Consider the following 20,980-nt stretch of genomic DNA (forward strand, 5'->3'; position numbering starts at 1 on the left):
TATAGAGCTATAAACATTTTCCTTCTTAAATGTATTTAATTTATTGTGCACTACCTAGAGCTGTCATGGTACACTTAATACTCAAGTACTCGTAAAATATTATAATTGAATAAAATAAACCGGTCGATTAGAAGTAACATTTTGCTAAATAGGTTATTGATTTTTTCAATTTTCTGAAAAAAATGGCAGACGGCTTTGAATAAACTTAGTACAACTAAAAGTGCTCACTTAAAACGATTACGGTCATTTTAAACACCTTTCTGGAAAAATTGGCCGTATGCGGTTTGTCTGAAGTTACCATCTGGTTCATGGTTTTTGAACTTTCTGCGATCATTCGTGAACTTTTCGTTTCATTCCGAAAAAGTTTGTTCCTTATAAATAGTAATTATACGTGATCTCTGAGACCTTAAAGCATTCTTTTGTTGCTTGAAACTTAAGGTCCAATCTAAATCAAGATAGTACTCTTTCTTGTGACATTCATTCACAAAAATAAAAGCAATAGTTATAATCAATTATAGTTTATGTAGTTTGTTTTTCAAGAAAATATTTTTAAACCAAAAACTGAATGAAACACGTAAATAGCACGGCGCCTTTAGGAGTTTGAAATCTTGGGTCACGTGAGCAAACAGACAGCTACATTACAGTACCGCCCTGAAACTATCAAGAACGAGGTAAACTAAGTACTATTGTTCTTCTTTCACATTGATCGCTTTTACCAAGGGAGTCGTCTAACTTTATCTCTGAACTTTAGTAAACTCTTGTAAAGGGCACATCATCTACAGTGTATCCATTTTAGACGCTCTTTCAAATGTTCGGTCACACTCTTACAACTTTTTCTTATTAATTTTAATATTCTATTTACTTCCACTTATTGCTAGGCAAGAGTGGTTTTTCGATCGTGCAGATCTTAAAATAAAATTTTGACTTTTAATGAAAACAAATTGGTGTGAGAGGATGTGTGAGTAATCGCAACAGTTTTTGTTTCTTTCGAATTTTAGTCAGGTTTTTACCACTCTAGAAGCTTTTTTTCTTTTTGGCTCATCAACTTCTGAGGGTATTAGCGCTCAGAGCTATTTTCAATGTACGGCCAGCCGCCGGTTCTCTCCCTTCGGACAACCGTATCCATCACCGGATCCAATATACCCGTAGTATGCTCCTAGGAAAGTATGAGGGCCAGCAACTGGTTCGAGCCCTGGATCTCCGCATCCAATTTGGTTAACATTCGCCACACAAGCCCTTCATATGACTGAAAAAAACAGTGAAATCTTAAAAAAAACTACACCCTATTCGTTTCAGGTAATAATATAGCTCTTTAAGCGAACTAGGACTACAGACCTCCGAAGAAAGCACAAGGACTTGGGTGAAGCAGTGACTAGCAAACATTGGCGTGAGGATATTAATGACTTCTTCCACTTCTCGGGTCAGGTGGGAAGATAACCCTTAGCTGCTTTCAGTGCAGTCAGGTTTTATTGCCGTAAAAAAATTCAGGCGCAAAATTGGGTTCCAATGGAAGCTTCTGGCCAAACGAACTGCATCGACATGTCCTAATTCTTGAATTCCTGGGCAACTGCCAGACGAATGTTTATTTACTCGTAAAAATTTTAGTAACAATTTTCTTTTTTAAGAAAAAGTTGAATAAATACAAGAGAAGGTAAAAGAATGTTAACTTCCATGAAGGAAGTGCACCACACTAAAATCGTTTGCCTTGTAGTATAAGATCATCCAAAATTCTTCACATCATCCATATCTACATATCTTATAAAAGGCAGTCGCGATATTCCCAGCAGAATAAATCAAGTAAATTTTCAAGAATAGCATTTTGCGGGCATTGTAGACTCTCACTAAATATATTGTCAGGGTCTACCCTGGAGAGTCTTTGCATCAACATCACTAGTTGTCTGTAAAACTAAAAACTGATAAAAAATTCAGTCTCGTTGGTGGAAGTTGTGTTATTCGAAAAAAGGTATTATTTTTGGATTTGATTTTGATAAATGTAGACAAATAGAATAAGAATTTTGAGTTTTATTTGATTATCAATGATTTTGTACAAATAAATTGTTTGTAAAAAATTATAATTAGTAAATGGGGGATAAGTTGACGAATCTCATCTTTTAGACTGTCGATGACCGTCAGACTGTTCCATAGCTTGAAAGAGGTGAAAGAGGTTTATTATCATATTCGCGTATGATAATAAAAAGTATTTTCTTCGTTAATGAAGGTGATTAGAATTCTATACTCGTTACAAGCCGAGTACCCATTAGTAACAATTAGAGCAGACATCTTCTTTCCAGCTTTCTACTCTGAGTATATCTCAAGCTTGTACAAAATCCGAGAATTATTTTCCTCATTTCTTGGAAAACTCAGAAATCTATTACACAACAAAGTAGCACTTCTAAATAGCAGAATTCGTTCCAAACTAGGAATTTTATCAAAACATTAAATATATCCATAAATGCACTAAAAAACATAACTAGTGGTTTAGGTAGCCAGAACAAAACAACAGACATTGGCTGTCTGAATATCTAGTACACAAATCGCTGTTTAGTGTTACAATTTTGAAGTTGCAATTAATGGATATCAGATATTTAAGCTCCTATCTGAAAAAAACATGTTCTTGTCTATGGAGAGAATATATAGTATATGTCTCTTTGAGCAATTAGTACAATATTCTTTTGTGGAAATTCTACTTAAAGAGCTCATCTTTCGGCACCACAACGACAAACAATATAGCGCGAGCAAAATAGAATTTTGAAACGAGGTTGAAAATATCAATAATGAAACTAATTTAAACCAGTTGCGTCTGATATTTTTGAAGTTATTGATTAAGCATCGGAAGGTTTGTGATCTTATAAAAGAACAGAGACGTTGAATGCAGGAACACTAGGGCGTATTCCCCGAGAATGCAAATCAATGCTTGCCTTTTATCCTACGTGTATTTTATCAATTCATTTCGCTGTACACTTGATTTAGTTATGTGCACAGTCTAAAGATCCTTTGATTAGAAATTTTTTCCCCCATTTAAAGTTCATAAAAACGCCGACGTTCAATGCCATTCCAAAAGTTCCAGAAAATTTAGCGACGAAAAAACAAGCTATTAACAAATTTGGCAATTCTGTCAAGAAATGGTTTTATATCTTTATTTTTTATAATAGATTTTTAATTTTGTAAACGAAATTTTAGTACAGAACTGAATGTAATTGCATGCCTTGGGATAAAATCTAGAATACGCCTCGAAATAATATGTATAACATGCCACTGAAGGCTATATTCCCTCACCATATTTATATGTTTAGTAAAAAGTTCTGGTTTTTTGAAAATGTTTTCAACTTATATTGTTATTGTCGACATAGAAAGAGTTGGTTTTTTCAAGCGGATACTGCTGTCAGATACCTGAAACGATGAAGATAAATTACATGGGAACATAAGTAAAAAAATATACTTTAATGAAATCGATTAAGGTTACCCTGACAACATCAATAGTAAGACAGAGTATCATATCCGTTCGACCCAATGTCCGCTACCTCAATGCCGCAAAGTAAATACTGAGTTCAAACTCCCACCGTGTTTATTAGAAAAAAGAATCTAAAAGAAATGTAGACAAAAGTTTTTGTTTTTTTAATGAAATAATCGAATTATTGCATAAAAGTTAATTTCTCGTTAGAATTCCTTTAATCAACTTAAAAAGTAATCAAGACATTATCTAAAAGTTGATGTAGCACACGGCAAGCAGCGTACGGCGGGGTGACTGCTATTTGAAGATTAGAAGCGTTAACAAGGGCGCCGAGAGGGGATTTTCTGTCTTCTCCTTCTATCGCTTAATAACACTTGTCTTCCTCCACAAGGCGCTCTACTCTAAAACACTGTTATCTTTTGAAAAACTTTAAATGCCCTCTTACTATTTACTTCTTCTAATAAATTTACAAAGATAATTACAAAATAGATTAATTAAAATAATAATCTGTTCGATTCTTCGAACCCATCCAGGTAAACAAACATTTGATGCGAAGATTTACTCGACTTCCTCCACGCGCACAAGTTTACTGTTCTAATTTACATCTCCTTCAATCACAGAATTCCAAAACAAATTTATTTCTTCAAAAAGTTACTAGTTGGTTCGTTGCGAAAAATGACGTTTTAGAGTGAAGCCTACAAAACTCCAGAACTCCCTAAAACAAATTCTTTTAGAAGCGTGTTTCAATTAGAACCATTTTTACCAAGTATAGAGATGAGGCACAAAGAGTCGAAAATAAGTGAATGCGAATCGTAGGGAGGCCCCTCAGCACTCTTTTGGCACAAAACTGCCTAAGTGATGGTTGTGATCAGATTGGGAACGTAACATACCCTCCTTCTTGCACAAGTCGAGCAGGGCACAGTAACATTTTTTTCTAAGCAATTTCATTCACTCTCAACACAGTCTCCTTAAAGTTCTAAAGTACAGAGTGTACGGCCACCAAATATATCTATTGCGGCTTTCGTGTCAGAATTTGTGCACAGATGTAAATAGTGTGCTATATCTTGCTATGGGTTTCCTATACTAAGTAATTACACCCATCAACTTCTCTGGTTTCCATGAGTGTTTTATATAATCTGTAATTGTGGAGAAAGTGTTGAACGGGTATGTATAGTGAACCAGGGTTAACGGGAAGTACGCCAAGATCCCTGAAGATGTGACTGACCCTCTCTCATTGGGATTAAGATCATACTTATCTCTCAAACACAAATATACTTTGTAATCATCCAATTTTTAGATCATTTGTTAGAATGTGTCTATTAATTAATTAAATTAATTTTATATTCTGTTAAATTGTTAATCTTAATGAATCAACAATGCACCTGCCATTATTCTACTTTTTATTAACATCATTCTCCTTCGTTTCTTTTTCTTTAGCAACTTCGACTAATGAGAAATACAAGCCAGTTCTTATAGCAGAATGTGGCTTTAGGGTCATTGGTTTGACAAAGGACGGTTCATAGCACATCATCTGGCGTCGTTCATTAGCCGCTATAAAAAATTCCCTTGGTTGATTGTTAGCTTCTTCATTCCAGATAACCATAGATGGTAAATTTATGTTTCTTATGCGTAATACATGAGTGAATTTATGTCCTCGAACGAGATGCACATGATTGCATCTCTTTCTACGAAATAATACTTCCAGCTTTTCACTAGTTTTAAAATGGCCAACCACTTTTCCATATGTATTATTAATTATATCCAAAAAACTGCAAACAATAAGTTACATTCTATTAATTGTTGATTCAAACATTTATTAGCAAGCTAGAATAATTTAAAAATTATTCTATTGCTGACTTTCAGTTTTCTTTTACATCATAATAACAAATTTTCTTTCAGCAAATTCGTAGTAACAAAACCAAATAAAACAACGAGTTTATTTTTTTTCAGATAATATCAATAATTAATCATTTTTTTCTATCTGCTTAGAAATGTTTATATATCTTTTAGTTAGTCTTGGCATAAATTTAGGCAGGAGATTAGCTTATTCGATGTGATAAGAACAAAAGACAAAAAGACAGATACAGACTGTCCAAGGACCTAAAACCCCTATCACATTCGTATGAAGTTTTCAATGTTTAGATTGTTTCTGCTTTAGCGGCTGAAGTTAGTCCATTGTGAAAAGAAAGAAAGACTAAGACCGGGAAAAATAAATACTGCATCTTCCTCCCAACTGTAGCCTCCTCTATCAATCCAGCTAGAGAGGAAATGCTTATTTTTAGATAGTGAAAATTAGGAAAACGGTGAATAAAATTAAACCAGCTGTCAAAAAATAGAGAACTTGGTTACATGCAAGTATCCAGTTAAGGAGCAAGATGATACAGATCTACTGAAGAAGTTATTCAACGTGCTTCGAAAGAAAGAAGAAAGGTACCGCTTGCTATTAATTTCAAAAGGCTTTTAGTGTGTAAATTTAAATTTTACTGCTGAAATTCTATTACCTCGTTACGGGTTATACTGCGTATTTACTTTGAGGTCGAATAATGAATACTAGTGTACTCTTTTCAAATTACAATATTTTCTGGTTTCTATTACAAATTAAACAATACAAAGTTAAATATTAAATGTCAAATACATACTTTACACCGTTCAAACCTTCAATCAAGCTGTGCTTTAAAGGTACTTTCAGAAAAGCTCTGATCGAAAAGTTGAACTTGAAAAAGTCGTCTGCAGGATTGTGAATTTCTGTTAAAACAAATAGTTCTGATTCCATCAGACGAATATACGTAGTTATGCTAAAAGGATGTTTAAATCTGTAAAATGCAATACTTTATAACTATTGTATCAGATTGATTTAATTCAAGAAAATCAAAATTTATTGTAACATTCACATCAAATTCCATTGCTGCCTAGGTCTATTTTGTCAATTCATAAATATATGTGTTCGAAAGAGAAGAGAGTGCGGGTGATAATGAGCTAGAGATGGCCAACATTGCACAATCAAGTCCCATTGCAATTTCTACCTGTGCTGTGGGAGTCTTACGGTGGTCACCAATGTTGTTAGACTGCGATACTTTAGGAAGGCCAAGATCAGTGAGGAGTGGTACCGCGTTGGTAATAACATGAAACACTGGGTGAATAACAAAGAAAACCACGTTCCTACAGTAGAATCACCAAGCAGAAGGCTCCCATCAGCACGAACCTTACCTTCTGCTATATCTAACAATTACATTGTTCCCTCCCTTTCTTTCAGCGATCTTTCCAACTCCGGGATTCTTCAATATTCCTTCAGCTAATGCCGGGTTAAATCACAGTATGCGATCCTAACACCCTATGCTAACTTGCAGCTTATTCCTTTCTCTACAATGACAGTTGATAAAATGGTGCTTTATTTTTTATTTTCTGCTTATATTTATTTTACAATACATTTAACGCATTACACGAATTAAAATTTAACTATTCTCCGAATATTTCTTTACACTCTTGTATATATTACGAGTAGTTGTTGATATGCTTTGAATTATATATACATGTTCCTTTTATGTATGCAAAGGATTTATTACATTTAAGAATGAAGAATTAGTAGAAGATTCATGTTTTTTACAAGAATATAAGAAATTCTTGTAAATATTGTGATATGAAAATTATTGCAGGAGAAAGATGAGTCTGTACAGAAATAGTGATACGAGTACGATAGAAATGAAGATTTAGTAATTTTTGATAGGATAAAAAACCCAGTGAGGTCACTATGGTTGGAGCCCCCCTTTGCACTACACAATTTCCATTAAGCGCCGGCCCTTCTGGGAAAAAGAAAACAGATAATAAAATATTACGCGTATTTTTATTAATTACCATAGCTACAAAAAAATTAACAAAACTGCATCAACAAGCGCTGGATATTACGGTCCCCTACAGCTATTTTACTTGCGCCTGGATCAGAAGAAATTACGGGAAAAGAGCCTAAAACTGAATTTCCTTCTAAAACTAAAAAGATGAATTAACAACAATACTGTACATGTTTAATGTTAAAACCTAACGATAGAAAGTGAACATAATAGTGCTGCAGGAAGCACCATGACACAGTTTCTCCAAAACTACCGTTAAATCGGTATCTTCTGAGGTAAACTTACATGGAAGAACAAATCAAATTCTTTATGGATATCCTTGTATGGTAAAAAAAATAGAAAACTGGAAAAAGGCTAAATGGGTACAGATACACTTAGGTGGTATGTTAAACTTACAACTCAAAATTTCAGTTATACTTTTTCAGTTATAACTTTCGTAAGGATTCTAAAATCCAGACTAGAAATCAAAAGAATTAAATGCAGTCCGCATAGACGTTGAAATTAATAACTTAGAGAGTGACGTGGTGAATGCACTCACAATTGTAAAGCCAGATCTATAACACAATGCCTCCTAGAGTTGGATAAAAGGTTTGGTACGGCCTGTGAGACAGACGAAAAGTTCTTATTTTATGCCGACCTATGACGAACCATGGATTATAAAGAATATTTACATGAAATTAACCTAGGGAGGACTCCGAATGGTGCCCAGTCTGGAATCAGAAAGCTCAGAACATGTTTTAAAGGTTAGCCCTAGATATGAAGGAGTGATGCTTACTTAATAAGTTGAGCCTGCAGTTAACTGATCCTTCTAACTGTAAAACTATTTTGTTGGACCCTAATGATTGATTAATTCAAATCATTCTCTAATTCATAAAACATTGTCTAATAAAAATCTAAAATCATTTCGCTAGTAACAAAGTGACAAATAGAAAGTAGAAGCAACCCTATGGCCTGCAGGGCTAATGCCAAAAAAATAGATAGATAGAATTAGTTAGACATTTTGCTCTTATAAAATGTGACACAAAATCCTTAACACCACCATACGAGCCACGCTCAAATGTGTACCCCTCATTGAAATAATTGAGAGAGGGCAGGTAAAATGGTATGGGCACATAAACAAAATGGGGGATATCCGTATACCTAAAAGAACCTTGGAGACCAAAGTGACTGGAAGAAAAAGACCTCGGGGAAGAAGAAGGGTTACCTGAGAAAATAACTTCCCTAGTACTATGAAAAATAAGAGAATGGAATAGGCTGTGGAGAAAAGAATGGCCAGGCCACGGTGCCAAAGAAGTAATTAAATAAACAGGATAAAGTAGCGCTCAGAAAAGAGCTTAAAAACTCGACTTAACGAAAGTCCCCAGGAAATAAATTAATCCCCACTATGAAAATAATTAACTTAACAGGAGAAGCGTGAGCAGCGCTAAAAGAAAATCATTGGTACCATTTTTCAACAAAATCGCAAAAACTATTTAGGAAGTTTTTAAATTTTTTAGAAAAAATGAAACCTTGTACCTGCTCATACAATAAACATCCGACTTTAACTGGATCTCTGCCTCCATATCACCACCCTCGACCACATCTGGGCCACTTATCAACGTCCAAGGCAACATCTTTGTAAAATCATTATCATATCCTTTAGGAGTCTTGAACTGTGGAAATACGACATATATACCACCATTTATGGGTGAAGTCCAATTATATTTGGTTGTTTGACTGACAAATATTTGCTCCCTTTCATTTACTCGCCACGATGATATTGTGCCGCCATGTAACCTTATTGTACACGAAGATGTTTTACGGCATTCTAATTGTACAACATTTTGCTCTGACGCTAACCATCCTATATTCATCAAAAAATTATTTCTACATTAGAATAAACTTATTAATATTTAAAACTTTGCATTCAGCAAAGCTCCTCTGGGACCATGTGTTTTTTTATTATTTTTTTTTACTAACCGTATGCAACATATGGTTTTGTTTATTGTGAATATTGTTTACTAGCTGTACCCGTACACACGTTGCTGTGTTGGAACAAAAAGGCAGATTTGATACCTCAAACATAATTTATTAATGACCAAATGTATACAATACATCGAAATGAAAATTAACAATAAAATTATCCCTACTTCAGAGTACAGTAGTGTCCTTGCAATGGTACATTTCTACATAATGTGAAAAATTCAGTTAATGTTGTTGGCGGTGGTGACATTGCTCTTGCATGTACATTTTCTGATGTAAAATACACACGCTGTCCATTTTCAAGATGTACTGCTAAATGAACAACCGTTGCATATCGTTCATGAATGGAAAATGATATACAGGTAATACGCCATACAGCCTCATTGCTACTTATGAAGCGTCCCAGTTGATATTGGGTGACTTCATCGTTAGATGCAGTTGTATTTTCCACTCCAAACACTCCCTTATCGCTTCCTTTGTTCACATATTTGCAAATATATTTTATAGCTTTCACTGAATTGCAGTACCCAACATTTATGTGTGCGTTATACGTTTTTAGTAGTAATGGAGAATATGGTACTACCCAACGATTATCAACGTCAATAGTATTGTTGAGTACTTTTAGTTTAATGGATTTTCCACCATCTTCGGTATAATTTATTCTCGTATTAATAATTGCAAAAAAACTGTTTTTCATGGTTTTCATGGTTACACTTTTAACAAATATTACTAATTAAATGTTATTTTGATATTTTTGGGATATTTGTTCGGGTGCACCTAGAACCCCAACTCTGATTTTAAAAAAAATTTGCAAAAACCTTCCCGGGGATATACCTAATAATTTCACAAATTTTCACGGCGATTGGATATATGGTTTTTGAATCTATCGAGTACAAACAAACAGACACACATTCATTTTTATATATCGTATATAGATGTGAATTACAAAGGATTAAAATAAAGAACTCCATTGAACAAAAGAAAAATTCATTTAAGATTTTAGTAGAATCACAGTGAAATTACGAACACTTATTGCCAGATCTATACCAAGAGTGAATCGAATTTCGTGTACACAATTAAAATGTTTCTGAAAAAAACGATAAAAGTAGCAATTACATAGTTTAAATCATTTATATAATTTGTTTAACCTTGTGATACAAACTAAGCGAAAATTCTTATTTATTTTATCCGATAACATAAAAGACAAGGTATAAGTTAAGGACTGGTTTGCCATTACTTCTACAAGCAATCCAATTATGTAGAATGTTTCAATTATTTAATGCAAAAAGAATAAATCAATGCAATATGAATATTATCTTTATTTTCAAATCTGTTGCCCAATTGAAAAATGGCCATGCTAGGAGAAAACTGGACCAGTTTTCACTCTCATGATCGAGCATACATTTTTTCAAGTTAAAAATGACACGATTGCGATTTTGTAGGACAGGGCTTATATCTTTATTCCTCTATCTAGCCACACTTCTTTTTTGCCGATTCTTTTTTTTCGTTTAGAAACTTAGCTCCCTTTGTAGATTCGTAACACATTTTTTGTCCATCAACTGAACTACTGTAGCCATGTTTGTTTTGGATCTTATCAAGTATACCCATACTCCTCCTAGGTTTTTGATCAAGCTAATTTATTTATATTCTGTGGACAACACCTTTTTTTTCTCAACCACTGTACTGCTTACGAACATGAGCTACGAAAGGGAAGGAAATATTGGGTAGACATTAACAAAGCAAGAAGTAGAGGCTAGATTCGTGAAAATATGGCTGCCTACTAGAATAAGTGAAACTGTGAGAAAAGTGGCCCCATAATATTACAGAACTAAGCTCTGTAAGATTGAATTCCCTTGCTGTGGTCAGAACATGTCGCCAAGTAAAGTATTGAAATTCCCTGGCCTCCGTAATGCAGTATATGAAATTCACCATATAAAATCGGAACCTCCCTAGAAAATCTTGAGTACCTTTCTTTCTGAAAATAGAAGATAGATTGCATAAAAGCTGACTAAAGAAAAGGTCGCAGGCAGAAACTACCCATTGTGACCTGTCCACCCCCGAAGAGGCACCAAGGCGTTAATTTGAAATCCAAGCAACCAAGAGGGTTAGCTGGAGGATTATAGAATACCGTGCACTAGAGAACTAAACCGGCGAGACCACTCAACAACTGGACTAGCTGGAGGATCAGAACCTTGCTAAAATTAAGCAACATCCTTCTTAGGCAGTCCTAGAACCTCTTTCTAGTTGACTCTGAACACTTCCTCTTCTGATCTTCTTTTAAAATTCATTGATCCACCTCCACTCTACAACAGCAGTTCTACTATTGGAAAACTCCGGGAATTAGGAAAAATTATGGTGTTTCCCACTCCATATTTGGCACGATGGCACGCGCCCACTTCAAAAACCGCATGCGAGCCAGTATGCACATTCTAAAAGAGAAGGAATGAAGTCTCGCTTATACATCCTTCTAATTAATTCCGCTGAATTCTCGCGCTCAAGCAAGGGAATTTTGGCATGATTCTGGTCTCTGCCAACTATTGACCCTTTCATTGCTTGCCTGCCTCATTAGCTCAGCAACTAAAACAGCTGTAGGCGTTACTCCGGGTCCTCACAGCACCCAGCGATAAACTTATATCGCCCTTCTGTAGTTCTAAAACCATCTAGCTCAGACAAATAGTTACCCGATGTACGTTTGAATAGTGAAATGGAACGCATAAAATGTTCTCCATTCAAAAATCTTCTTCAACTAAGAAATTTATTAAACGTTTGGTTGCTCATTGCCCAAAAAGTATAGATATAGAAAGGAATGTTTGATTTTGCATTTCTGCGTACACAGTACATGTAGTTAGTAGAAATGTACGTACGTAAGTGTGACTAATAGTTCTAAAACAGCCAACATCGCCTCAGATCAACACGAAGTAATTTAAAAATATATTTCCAGAAAATTTTACAGTCAAGAACTAACGAAAGGTTTACAATATGCAATTTTATAGAGAATCGTTGACGCTAAAACAATTTAAAAAAAATAAAAAACAATGCGAACAGAAATACCTCCTATTTATTAGCAGCATTAAACATAGTGTCGTTATTTCTAACCATGTGTTTAATGTAACGTATTCTTTTTAAAGTAAGTTGGATTAATATTTAACTAATCTGATTCTATAAAAGCAATTATTTTTGCTATTTCCTAGCGAGCTAGCGAACTTCAAAAATGGCTCTATAATCGCAATAACTCCAATCTAATAGATAATTGGGTTGTTTTTTCTTCACTTTCACTATCAAAATCTTTCAAGCCTCTCCTTATATGTTGATAAGCGGATTCTCGGCTTAGGTCCTTCTCAAAACTCTGAACAGAAATGGATATTAAGAAATCTTAAGAAAATAAGTAACAAAAACTTTGCCGCAAATACTATCACGTCATTCTCCTGTAGCAATTGTTGCAATTTAATGAAATTTAAAATAGTTAAAATATTCTAGAGCCTTCTGTAAATTACAGGATGGTAGAAAATGTAACGAGCTGCGTTATTATTAAATTTCGAAATAACTTACCAAAACTTTACAGAATCCATCACTTTCTAACTTGCTGTTATTTCATTGGAAACGTTTTTAAAGTGATTTGAAGCGTTAGCACGACAGGTTAATGAAAATTGTTAGTGATGTCGAGGAAACCTGATTTTCAATAAATTTAGAAAATTATTCTCAAATTTTACACTTTCAATTATCAGTTTTTACGAAATCAAAAGTTACGAAAAAAAGTTGTTAGGCTTTCAGATGAGAAAATAAATACCAAGTTTGAAGAAGATCGAACAAAACTTTTAATTGAAGTCAGTAGAAAGATTCTGGCCAAAACTTTAACAGTCTATGCAAAAGAGGTACCACAAAACAGAATATCTATTTTAAGCAATCTGCGACAAACTAGTTTTTATACATTCTGTGCTCTCTCACAAATAAAATACGACTTCCGCTCGTGAGCACACTCATGAAATTATTTGTTTTCGCGTTCGGGAGATCTCCAGTATTTCCTTCGAAATCTACGTTTAGAAAATTTCACTTACAATAACAATACTTTCTCTCACTAGAGGTGCCGATACTTATTACTAATAAACATAGAAAAACTTTATTACCAGTATTAAAAAATAATTATTTCTTATTAATTTTTGACTTTCTGATAAGAACTATTGAATGTTATTAATATTTAGTATTTGCTCAACATTTCTAGAAGCCTGCTTTGTAAGTAATGCATTATTAGAACAAATGATGAAAACCAAACCGTTGCGTAACTTAGATTACATAATTAGATTGATTTTTCTTTTTAATTGTATTCACTATTTCACGTTTGGTCTGATTGTATTTGGTAATAAACATTTCACAGCTAAATTAGACACCAATGATTTTAACATTGATGATAATTATTTACAACCTTATCGGTTTGTGGCCACGCCATCGACTCCGACCTCCCCCGCCGATCCAAGTTCCTTCGGGGCCCACTTCCCCAACGGGGGTAGTGCTACCGTCGTGGCACAAACAGAGGTTTGTACAATCTGAAGAAACTGCAATCAAAAGAAGATCTTCATCAAAATCGCATACAAGAATGCACAGAATTCGAGTACCAGTGCTGAACACTAGAAGAGCTGTAAGGTAAAGATTGTATTTATTCACTTTTTATTATTCCTCCAAATTTAGATTATTTACATGGAAATATTACGCTAATTTAAAATTAAATAAGTCTACATTATTTCATTGAAATTCCAGTATATATGAAGCTATTTATTACTGCTGTTTAATTAACCAATGTAACGATGTCCAAAGCGAGCAAACCTGATACTACGAGCACTATAAACTAAGTGTCATACTGTCAGATCTCAAAATGAATTCGCAATACCGTAAACAAAATTAGGTGACCATAAATAAACAAGAGGACTTTGGGTGCTTACTTCAGATGAAAGACCTTAAAAGTAAGCTTGGATGCATTTTTATAGTATATACGAGTATACCATTTTGCATTTTCTTCAGAACTAAGTATGAATATGAATGGTTCGGATTCGCAGCTTGCGGGATTATTGGCTTGTTTTAAAGGTTTACTAAAAATGTAAAATAGATGTAAAATGCGAAGAGATGAGTTTTGATAATTATTAAACCAAGTTTTTTTATTCTTTAATACTTATTTGCATATTTTCTATCAAATATAACTGATTTTATATTAATTCTGAACGGAACTCGATTTGGAATATGCATTAATATGTGTAAATTCTTAGTGAGTTGCTCATATTTAATTTGTAAATATAAATACAATAAATTTATAATATTTTAAGAAATAGTTAGAAAATTACTTATTTCTCAAAATTGGTGCGCTAATGATATAAATCAGTATCCTCGCAGTGCTTCAACGTTAAACTATTTTAATTAATGTTTCTAACAAATGATTACAGAAATTTTAAATGAAATTGGCTAGTAATCATTGTTTTAGTTTTAGTAATCATTAGTTGATGAGATTATCAAGTCAAATCAGTCTTCACAATATAAATTTATAAATAAAGTACTACATATCGTTTCACTTTAATTCAAAAGTTCTGTTTTACATAAAAAGATTTCATTGAAATATTAGGTATATGTGGAAACGACCTGATTTTCTACGGATGTTGGTTTATATTGAAATTTTATTTATTTTCATTAACTAATAATATTTCATTACTAATATTATAAAAGATTTTTATTCACCTTTGTAGAGAAATTCTCTTAAAACAACTTTTTTTTAAAAAAATCTTCCTGTTGCGATTCGCACCACCCTAGAGCAAAGCATTTCTATCCAGTCGGTGTTACACTCTGGCGGTAAAACTAGTGACTTACAGCACAATCAATATGCACTGGTGGAATATGCAGTCCGAATACCTTATCAAAGATTTTATTAAATTACCACCTTGAATTTTTGTAGACTTTACATAAGCTAATATAAATTAATATAACATCATTTTTTTCATCCTCAAGTGTGAGGTCATTGGCACCCGGAGCTTTTTTTCATTGCACTTTAGGTACATTAATAATTTCCATCATACACAGATGACCGCTTGGTTTAACAACTTCTTCTAAATATAAAGAAATTTAAAGAATTGGACTCATTATTATTTTTAATTAATGGTAATCTGGAAACAGTGCCGTTTATTCTCAAATTAACTTATTCTTGTGTATTTTGAATATTAATTATATTCATTCTGTTAAATTTTGCAAAAATGTTTTAATAGAATAAATGTTGCGATTGTAAAAAAAGACAGCTCTGTTAATACTTCTGAAAGACGAGTATATTAAGCACATTACAAATCCCACACCTCAGTCTATTTCATACTCCTTCACTACTCATTCATATTTTCTTTAAAAAAACATTTATAAGTTCTGAATAGATATTCTTTTCTCATTTAAAAAATATTTGATTTGATTTTACGTAATAACTTTTTCTCTTTACATATTATCTAATAATAATTAAGCTCTTTCATTTAGGAATAAACACAAATATATTTAAATGTATTGAAAATAGGAAGAAAGAAAGGATGCCACAGAGCAAACATTGTATATTCACCGAAATAAACATAGCTAAATTGGTGGACGATCAAAACTATTGACATTGGTGGATCGTCCGCCAAATACACACACGTCCAAAAACAATCACGCACTGCAATCGCTCTAAAGAGAACAAAAAGATTTTCAGCCGAAAAGGTGATAAGAAATTCTTACAAGTATCCATTTCAGTGGGCCACTTCCACCATGCATGGACCTATTTCTTGATGTTACTGCTCTACCACGAGTACTACATGTAATTCGATTTCTACCTCGCCCAACAGGCTTTACTGCGACAGCTCAACAACCTCACAACGACCACCATTTATTGAAGAATGTGTGATTTTTGCGAAGCTCTATTTTGCATTTAGCAAAGAAAACTTTACATTCAAAGCCAAAATCACTGTTCTAATAGTGAACTCAGCTTGTGTGGAAAGGTTACAAGAAGCATTAAAGAAGATAAGGCGAATGTGATACAGCCACCAGAGCATCTCAATGAATTCATCAGGTAGAAATTGACTGAACTAGGTCACACCAGCCGCATCCTTGCCACTTTTATACACTCGACAACCTCTGCTGGACGTAAATTTAAAGCACGTCACAAAGAGGCAAATATTTTAGTGCAAGCGTTGTCAAGAATAAAGGTAATCATCTCTCAATATAAACGAGTTGGATGATCGGACGGAAATTGCCAATTTCCCGATTAATTTCTTTATTTTCCGCGATTTCTGCCACTTTTGTTTACATTGTATTATACACTTATATAATACTGAAGAGGATTTATTATATTTGTTACAAAAATGATTTATATTATACAAATTTTATATAATTCACTTTTTACCAACATTGAAGGAGGATGGAGGAACCGTTCTTTTCCCGTGATAAGAAAGGGCACAAGAACTTTCTTTTTTCGAATTTTGTAATCAAACTCTAGGTCTTTTTTTTTCCAAGTCAGTTTGCTTTTATCTGGAACCCTCTCAGTAGCTACAATACTCTCCACCATCAACGTCTTGAAGGTATCCTATCTCAGACGACTTTATAGGACCTTTCAAACTCTATCTTAATATTCTACTGATTTTTGAAATTTCTATTTTAAGAATCTAATTTCTGAAGCAGACGTTTATAATTGTTTCATAAGTCGTAACTTCGTTAGTTATAATTTAGTTAATGTTTTTCTTAATTTCATATCCACATTCTCCAGTTAATCTAAACGTGAACTTCTTTCTGCACCTTCATATATAACTTAAAAACATCAGAACCATTTAAACAAAACAAGAAAAACTATATTTAAACAGTTAATAAATTGAGATTTAATTTATGAACCTTATGATTTCAGTTTCGATGTGGAGAACGGCGGCGGAGGCGGCGGAGTGGCGGGCCGTGCGGAGGGGGCGGGGTCTCCCTCGGCGGTGCTGCTGCTACAGAACTTGCCGCAGCGACGGGAATCCTTTCTCTACAGATCGGATTCAGATTTTGAAGTATCCCCCAAATCTATGTCAAGGCATTCAAGCATTGCCTCTGAAAGGTAAGCCTATTCTAATCAAAATTTAAAACCACTTGATAATTACTATCTGTTCTAGAGAAATTATTTTGAAAATGAATTAAGCGGTGAAGGCTAATAACAAAGAAAATGTTCAAATAATTCAATAGTTGCAATATTTGCCAGATTTGTTTCGTTCCCTAAATATTGAAGATTTGGGAACAATAATAAGTACAAAACATTTTTCTTTAACTAAAAAGATTTTTTGGCGAATCACAAACTATAAAATAGTTAAATTAAAAATTCTTTTTTATAATAAAATATTAAATGTACACCTTCATAAATGGAGGTCAAAATATCATCATCTAGAGAAGACAGAGTTTTAATTTAACAGCTTCCTCTTGACTGGATCAATGACTCTGTAAAATATCCTTTAAATCCCCCGGTACCTTTTCAGGTCAAAATCCTGAGGAAATACTGTTCTAAAAAAAAATATAAATGTTAAGGGAGCAAATCGTTTCTCCTTCATACAGGATAGGTCAAAAGTTCAAATTATTACTGAGTTCTGTTATCTACCCATCACCAATAATACTGTATTGAATTTTTTAAACTATCTTTAGCGTAGTCTGTACACCTTTTCAATTAATTTTGAATGATCTGGGGAAACTGACTGAAATAGATGGAAATCAAACTCATTGAAGTAGATTTTGAGCTGAATTAGCTGTAAGGTTAATGACATGACTAATCAAGTTGGGATTTTTAAGCAAGCCATGTAGTATATATCATGACTAAACCAACAAGTTTTCGTGATAGCTTTTCTCATTTTTACACTTTTGTTCAATCGATACAGAACTGTAACTTCGATGTTTTATTTTGGAATATTGTTCTTAATTAAGGATGAACAATTTTCATAATCATAATTTATTTGGAAAATGTTCCATCGAACTTTTGATGATAAATTTGACTTAATTAAAAATGAATGTCCTCTTTCCATCTCCAAGATTTAAAATGTCTGCTAAACGACAGCAGTGAAAATACCTACTGCTCCTCCAGTACTGCAGTAGTTACTCAGTAGTTGGTACTAACATAGTAACATAGTCTAGACGACTATTGTCAACATTTGTTATTATTACCAGTTTTGGAAACAATTAAAAATGATCATCAATTTAAAAACCAATTTGTCTTAGTTACTTCACTGTTCCATAACAGTGAGGCCAGCAAGTAGTCTTTATTTTTCAGTATTTGTCAATTATAGAAACGATTGCAGATGAATTTGGTCACTTGAGAGAAACGCTTTCTCTTTCTGTTTTGTAGCCCACTCGCGTTCAAGTAGGCCACTTGAACTCAAGTTTAAAAATCGAAATTCTCCCCCATACACTAAACTATTACTACTGTACATAAACTGCTGGGAAAATAATGTTATAAGTGTAATATATTGTGGATGTTTGGACTGAGAATCTCAAACATTTTTAAGTCAAATTTCTTAAATTTTGTGTAAATAATAATTGTAAAAACTGTTACTGTTAATCATATGTTTTAAATCTCTTACTTGAATATGTGTTCATACAACTTGTAATAAAGTAAGGAATTTCGTCAATGTGATCTTTTAACATTTTATATATTAGCTTTTTCATAATAGTTGATTTTTTATGTGTCATCTCTTTGCATCATCTATTCAGAATCTACTTCACTTCATTACTTCCATTCTTTTTTAAATTTCATATTTACAAAATGGTAAAATGTTGTTTCCAATATTCTTTTTCCACTGTTCTATTAAATACTTTGTTAAATACTATTTTCATTACATACTTTTGTCATTTATTTATCTTTTTTTATTCTTTCTATTTTTCCATAATTCATTTACAACACTTCAAAAATCCATATTTCATGGTAACTGTGATTTCCTTTGTTCTTTAATTGCTGACATTTATTTTGAACAGAGAATTTTTAGACAAAGCTATTTTAGAAAGAACTTTTTCCAGATTGAAGGAAGCCGAGCCTCCTCTACTTGAGAGACCGTATGTAATTTTTGATAGTGGTAGAATTTTTTTTTCTTTTTTGATTTGTTTGTCTATTGTTTGAAAATTAAAAATCCCTCTATAATTTTTTTTTTTTTTTCTGCAATAATGAATTCAGGGAAGTTGCTGGAATCAGAGGAGAGTGAATTTGCGTTTTGAAAAACATGAATCTAATAATGAACAAATATGAAACGAACCATTTAAAAATTTAACTATATTTTATCAACAAATTAATTGATTTTCTGAAGCTAACAGTGATAATATGTGAGGTGTTGCTTTAAGAATCAAATCAACTCCTTTAACTTTGTGTCCCATACTGTCTAGTTCCCTTTGTGTTAACTAGCTCATCGTAATTTTTTCGGCAGAAAGGAAGCTTCCAATTTTATTATGAACGGCGATAAATAATTATCTGATTGATTGGGCTTCAGGAGCCTAAGTGATTTCCTATGCATTCCAGAGTTCACTAGATTAGAGATTCCTTTTCTAAGTTGTTTTAGTACTAAACGAGAGTATATCTCTAATGTGTATGAAGAAGCTATTATATTGAGCGTTTATTTCGAATGAAATTAAGGTCGGACCTGAATATACCCTTGTGAAATAGTGCTTCCAGAAGGAGGTAAGATAGAGCTAGCCTTAACAAATAAACTGAAGCAAGTTCAAAATACTGGTTCTCATAAATCTACGTGAATCGAAGCGAGGAATAGATCAGTGCTGGGATAGGACACATTATTTGTTCCTGGGCAACTCCCCAGAGATCGTAAGAATCGTTGAATGGCTGTCAATAAGGCATGTTCCCAGAAATATCTGAAAGAGGGATTGCCCAGTGTTCAGGCAAATTTCAAGTTGTGTTCGGCAAAAATGCTATTAAGTTCCTTGTAAAAAGCTTCCTTACTCGAAAGGAGGGTAATGATATCGTTTATTGTTAGTTCAATCAGGTTGCGCATTCTGAGCAGACATTTTTAATACCAGTTGTTATTATAATGGCCAGGTAGTCATGGATAAACGAAATTACACGCCTCAAAATATGGAAGAAAACTACAAAATGGAGCCGACTAGCAAAGGAACAGGTTTCCAGCAAGTCAAAAAGCACCAATGTTTCATTAAGAAGTAATTCACTTAGCAATAGAATTGAATACCTTAAGATTCATAAGGTTTACATCTTAGGACTCTTCCTAAAATTAATGAATTATTTTTTTGAAATGGAATGAAGTGGAATGATGGAAGAAAGTATAAAGATGAAACAGAAGCTCGAGTGATGAACGGTGCTTCTGATCCTTTGCATTCCGAACATCCATAGCTGGAGTTACAAAACTTCTGTTGCGTGCTTATATTGGCTATAATCAAGTCACTATAAAATGTTTCATAAAGAATAAATGAAAGAAATTATACAAACTTCAGTTTGAAGGGCTTGGTTGGCCTGGCTCTAGAGTTAGTTGGTGTTAACTAGCTGGGTTGAATTCTTCTTTCGGATGTCTGTAGATATAAATTGGGTAAATCTACAGCAGCCATTATTAAAATGCTTATAACCTGAAGAATCAACGTCGTATTTGGTTCTGTACAAGTTCAAATGTTGATGGATAGGTCATATCTCAGTTAATAGTGCTAACGTTTTCGATTCTATGGAAATATGCTAATAGAACCCAAAATAAAAAATATTTTCTAATTAAATGTTCAT

At 33.3% G+C, this 20,980-nt stretch overlaps 2 protein-coding genes across 18 annotated transcripts in view; one reads left to right on the forward strand and one right to left on the reverse strand.

The window, feature by feature from the left end:
• The window catches only part of dnc (phosphodiesterase dunce), a 423,485-nt gene that overhangs the window by 358,104 nt on the left and 44,401 nt on the right, over positions 1–20,980 (forward strand). For 11 of the 14 annotated variants that reach the window (XM_074117428.1, XM_074117438.1, XM_074117433.1 and 8 more), the window contains 2 exons: positions 17,144–17,332; positions 19,270–19,305. In XM_074117428.1, coding sequence (XP_073973529.1) covers positions 17,144–17,332; positions 19,270–19,305 — 225 coding nt within the window. Of the gene's footprint in view, positions 1–13,630; positions 13,897–17,143; positions 17,333–19,269; positions 19,306–20,980 lie in introns of all 14 variants that reach the window. The other 3 variants (XM_074117426.1, XM_074117427.1, XM_074117429.1) reach the window with 2 other exon arrangements.
• Positions 31–9,250, reverse strand: LOC141448791 (uncharacterized). Of its 4 annotated transcripts, XR_012455215.1 has the most exons (5): positions 8,812–9,250; positions 6,091–6,264; positions 3,277–3,390; positions 1,336–1,567; positions 31–1,246 (listed from the first exon to the last, which is right to left on the reverse strand). XR_012455215.1 is itself a non-coding variant. In XM_074117444.1 (3 exons), exons 1-3 carry the CDS (start codon positions 9,147–9,149, stop codon positions 3,366–3,368), a joined length of 537 nt encoding a protein of 178 aa, XP_073973545.1. In that variant the 5' UTR covers positions 9,150–9,250; the 3' UTR covers positions 3,163–3,365. The 4 variants fall into 4 exon arrangements, 2 of the variants coding, with proteins under 2 accessions (XP_073973545.1, XP_073973544.1); XR_012455216.1 differs by lacking the exon at positions 1,336–1,567 and having other exon boundaries at positions 503–1,246; XM_074117444.1 differs by lacking the exons at positions 31–1,246; positions 1,336–1,567 and having other exon boundaries at positions 3,163–3,390.

Source organism: Rhodnius prolixus, unplaced genomic scaffold (assembly GCF_049639745.1).
Source record: "Rhodnius prolixus isolate KJV_2025 unplaced genomic scaffold, Rpr scaffold_2, whole genome shotgun sequence".
NCBI classification, from domain to species: Eukaryota; Metazoa; Arthropoda; class Insecta; order Hemiptera; family Reduviidae; genus Rhodnius; species Rhodnius prolixus.

Excerpts from the sequence above, each read along its gene's own strand:
- LOC141448791 (XM_074117443.1), bottom strand. The coding sequence starts at position 9,149 with ATGAATATAGGATGGTTAGCGTCAGAGCAAAATGTTGTACAATTAGAA. Across the intron at positions 6,265-8,811 it reads GATGTTTATTGTATGAGCAG|ATTTAAACATCCTTTTAGCA; the intron begins GTACAAGGTTTC and ends TGCATTTTACAG. Across the intron at positions 5,221-6,090 it reads GAAGGTTTGAACGGTGTAAA|TTTTTTGGATATAATTAATA; the intron begins GTATGTATTTGA and ends TATTGTTTGCAG.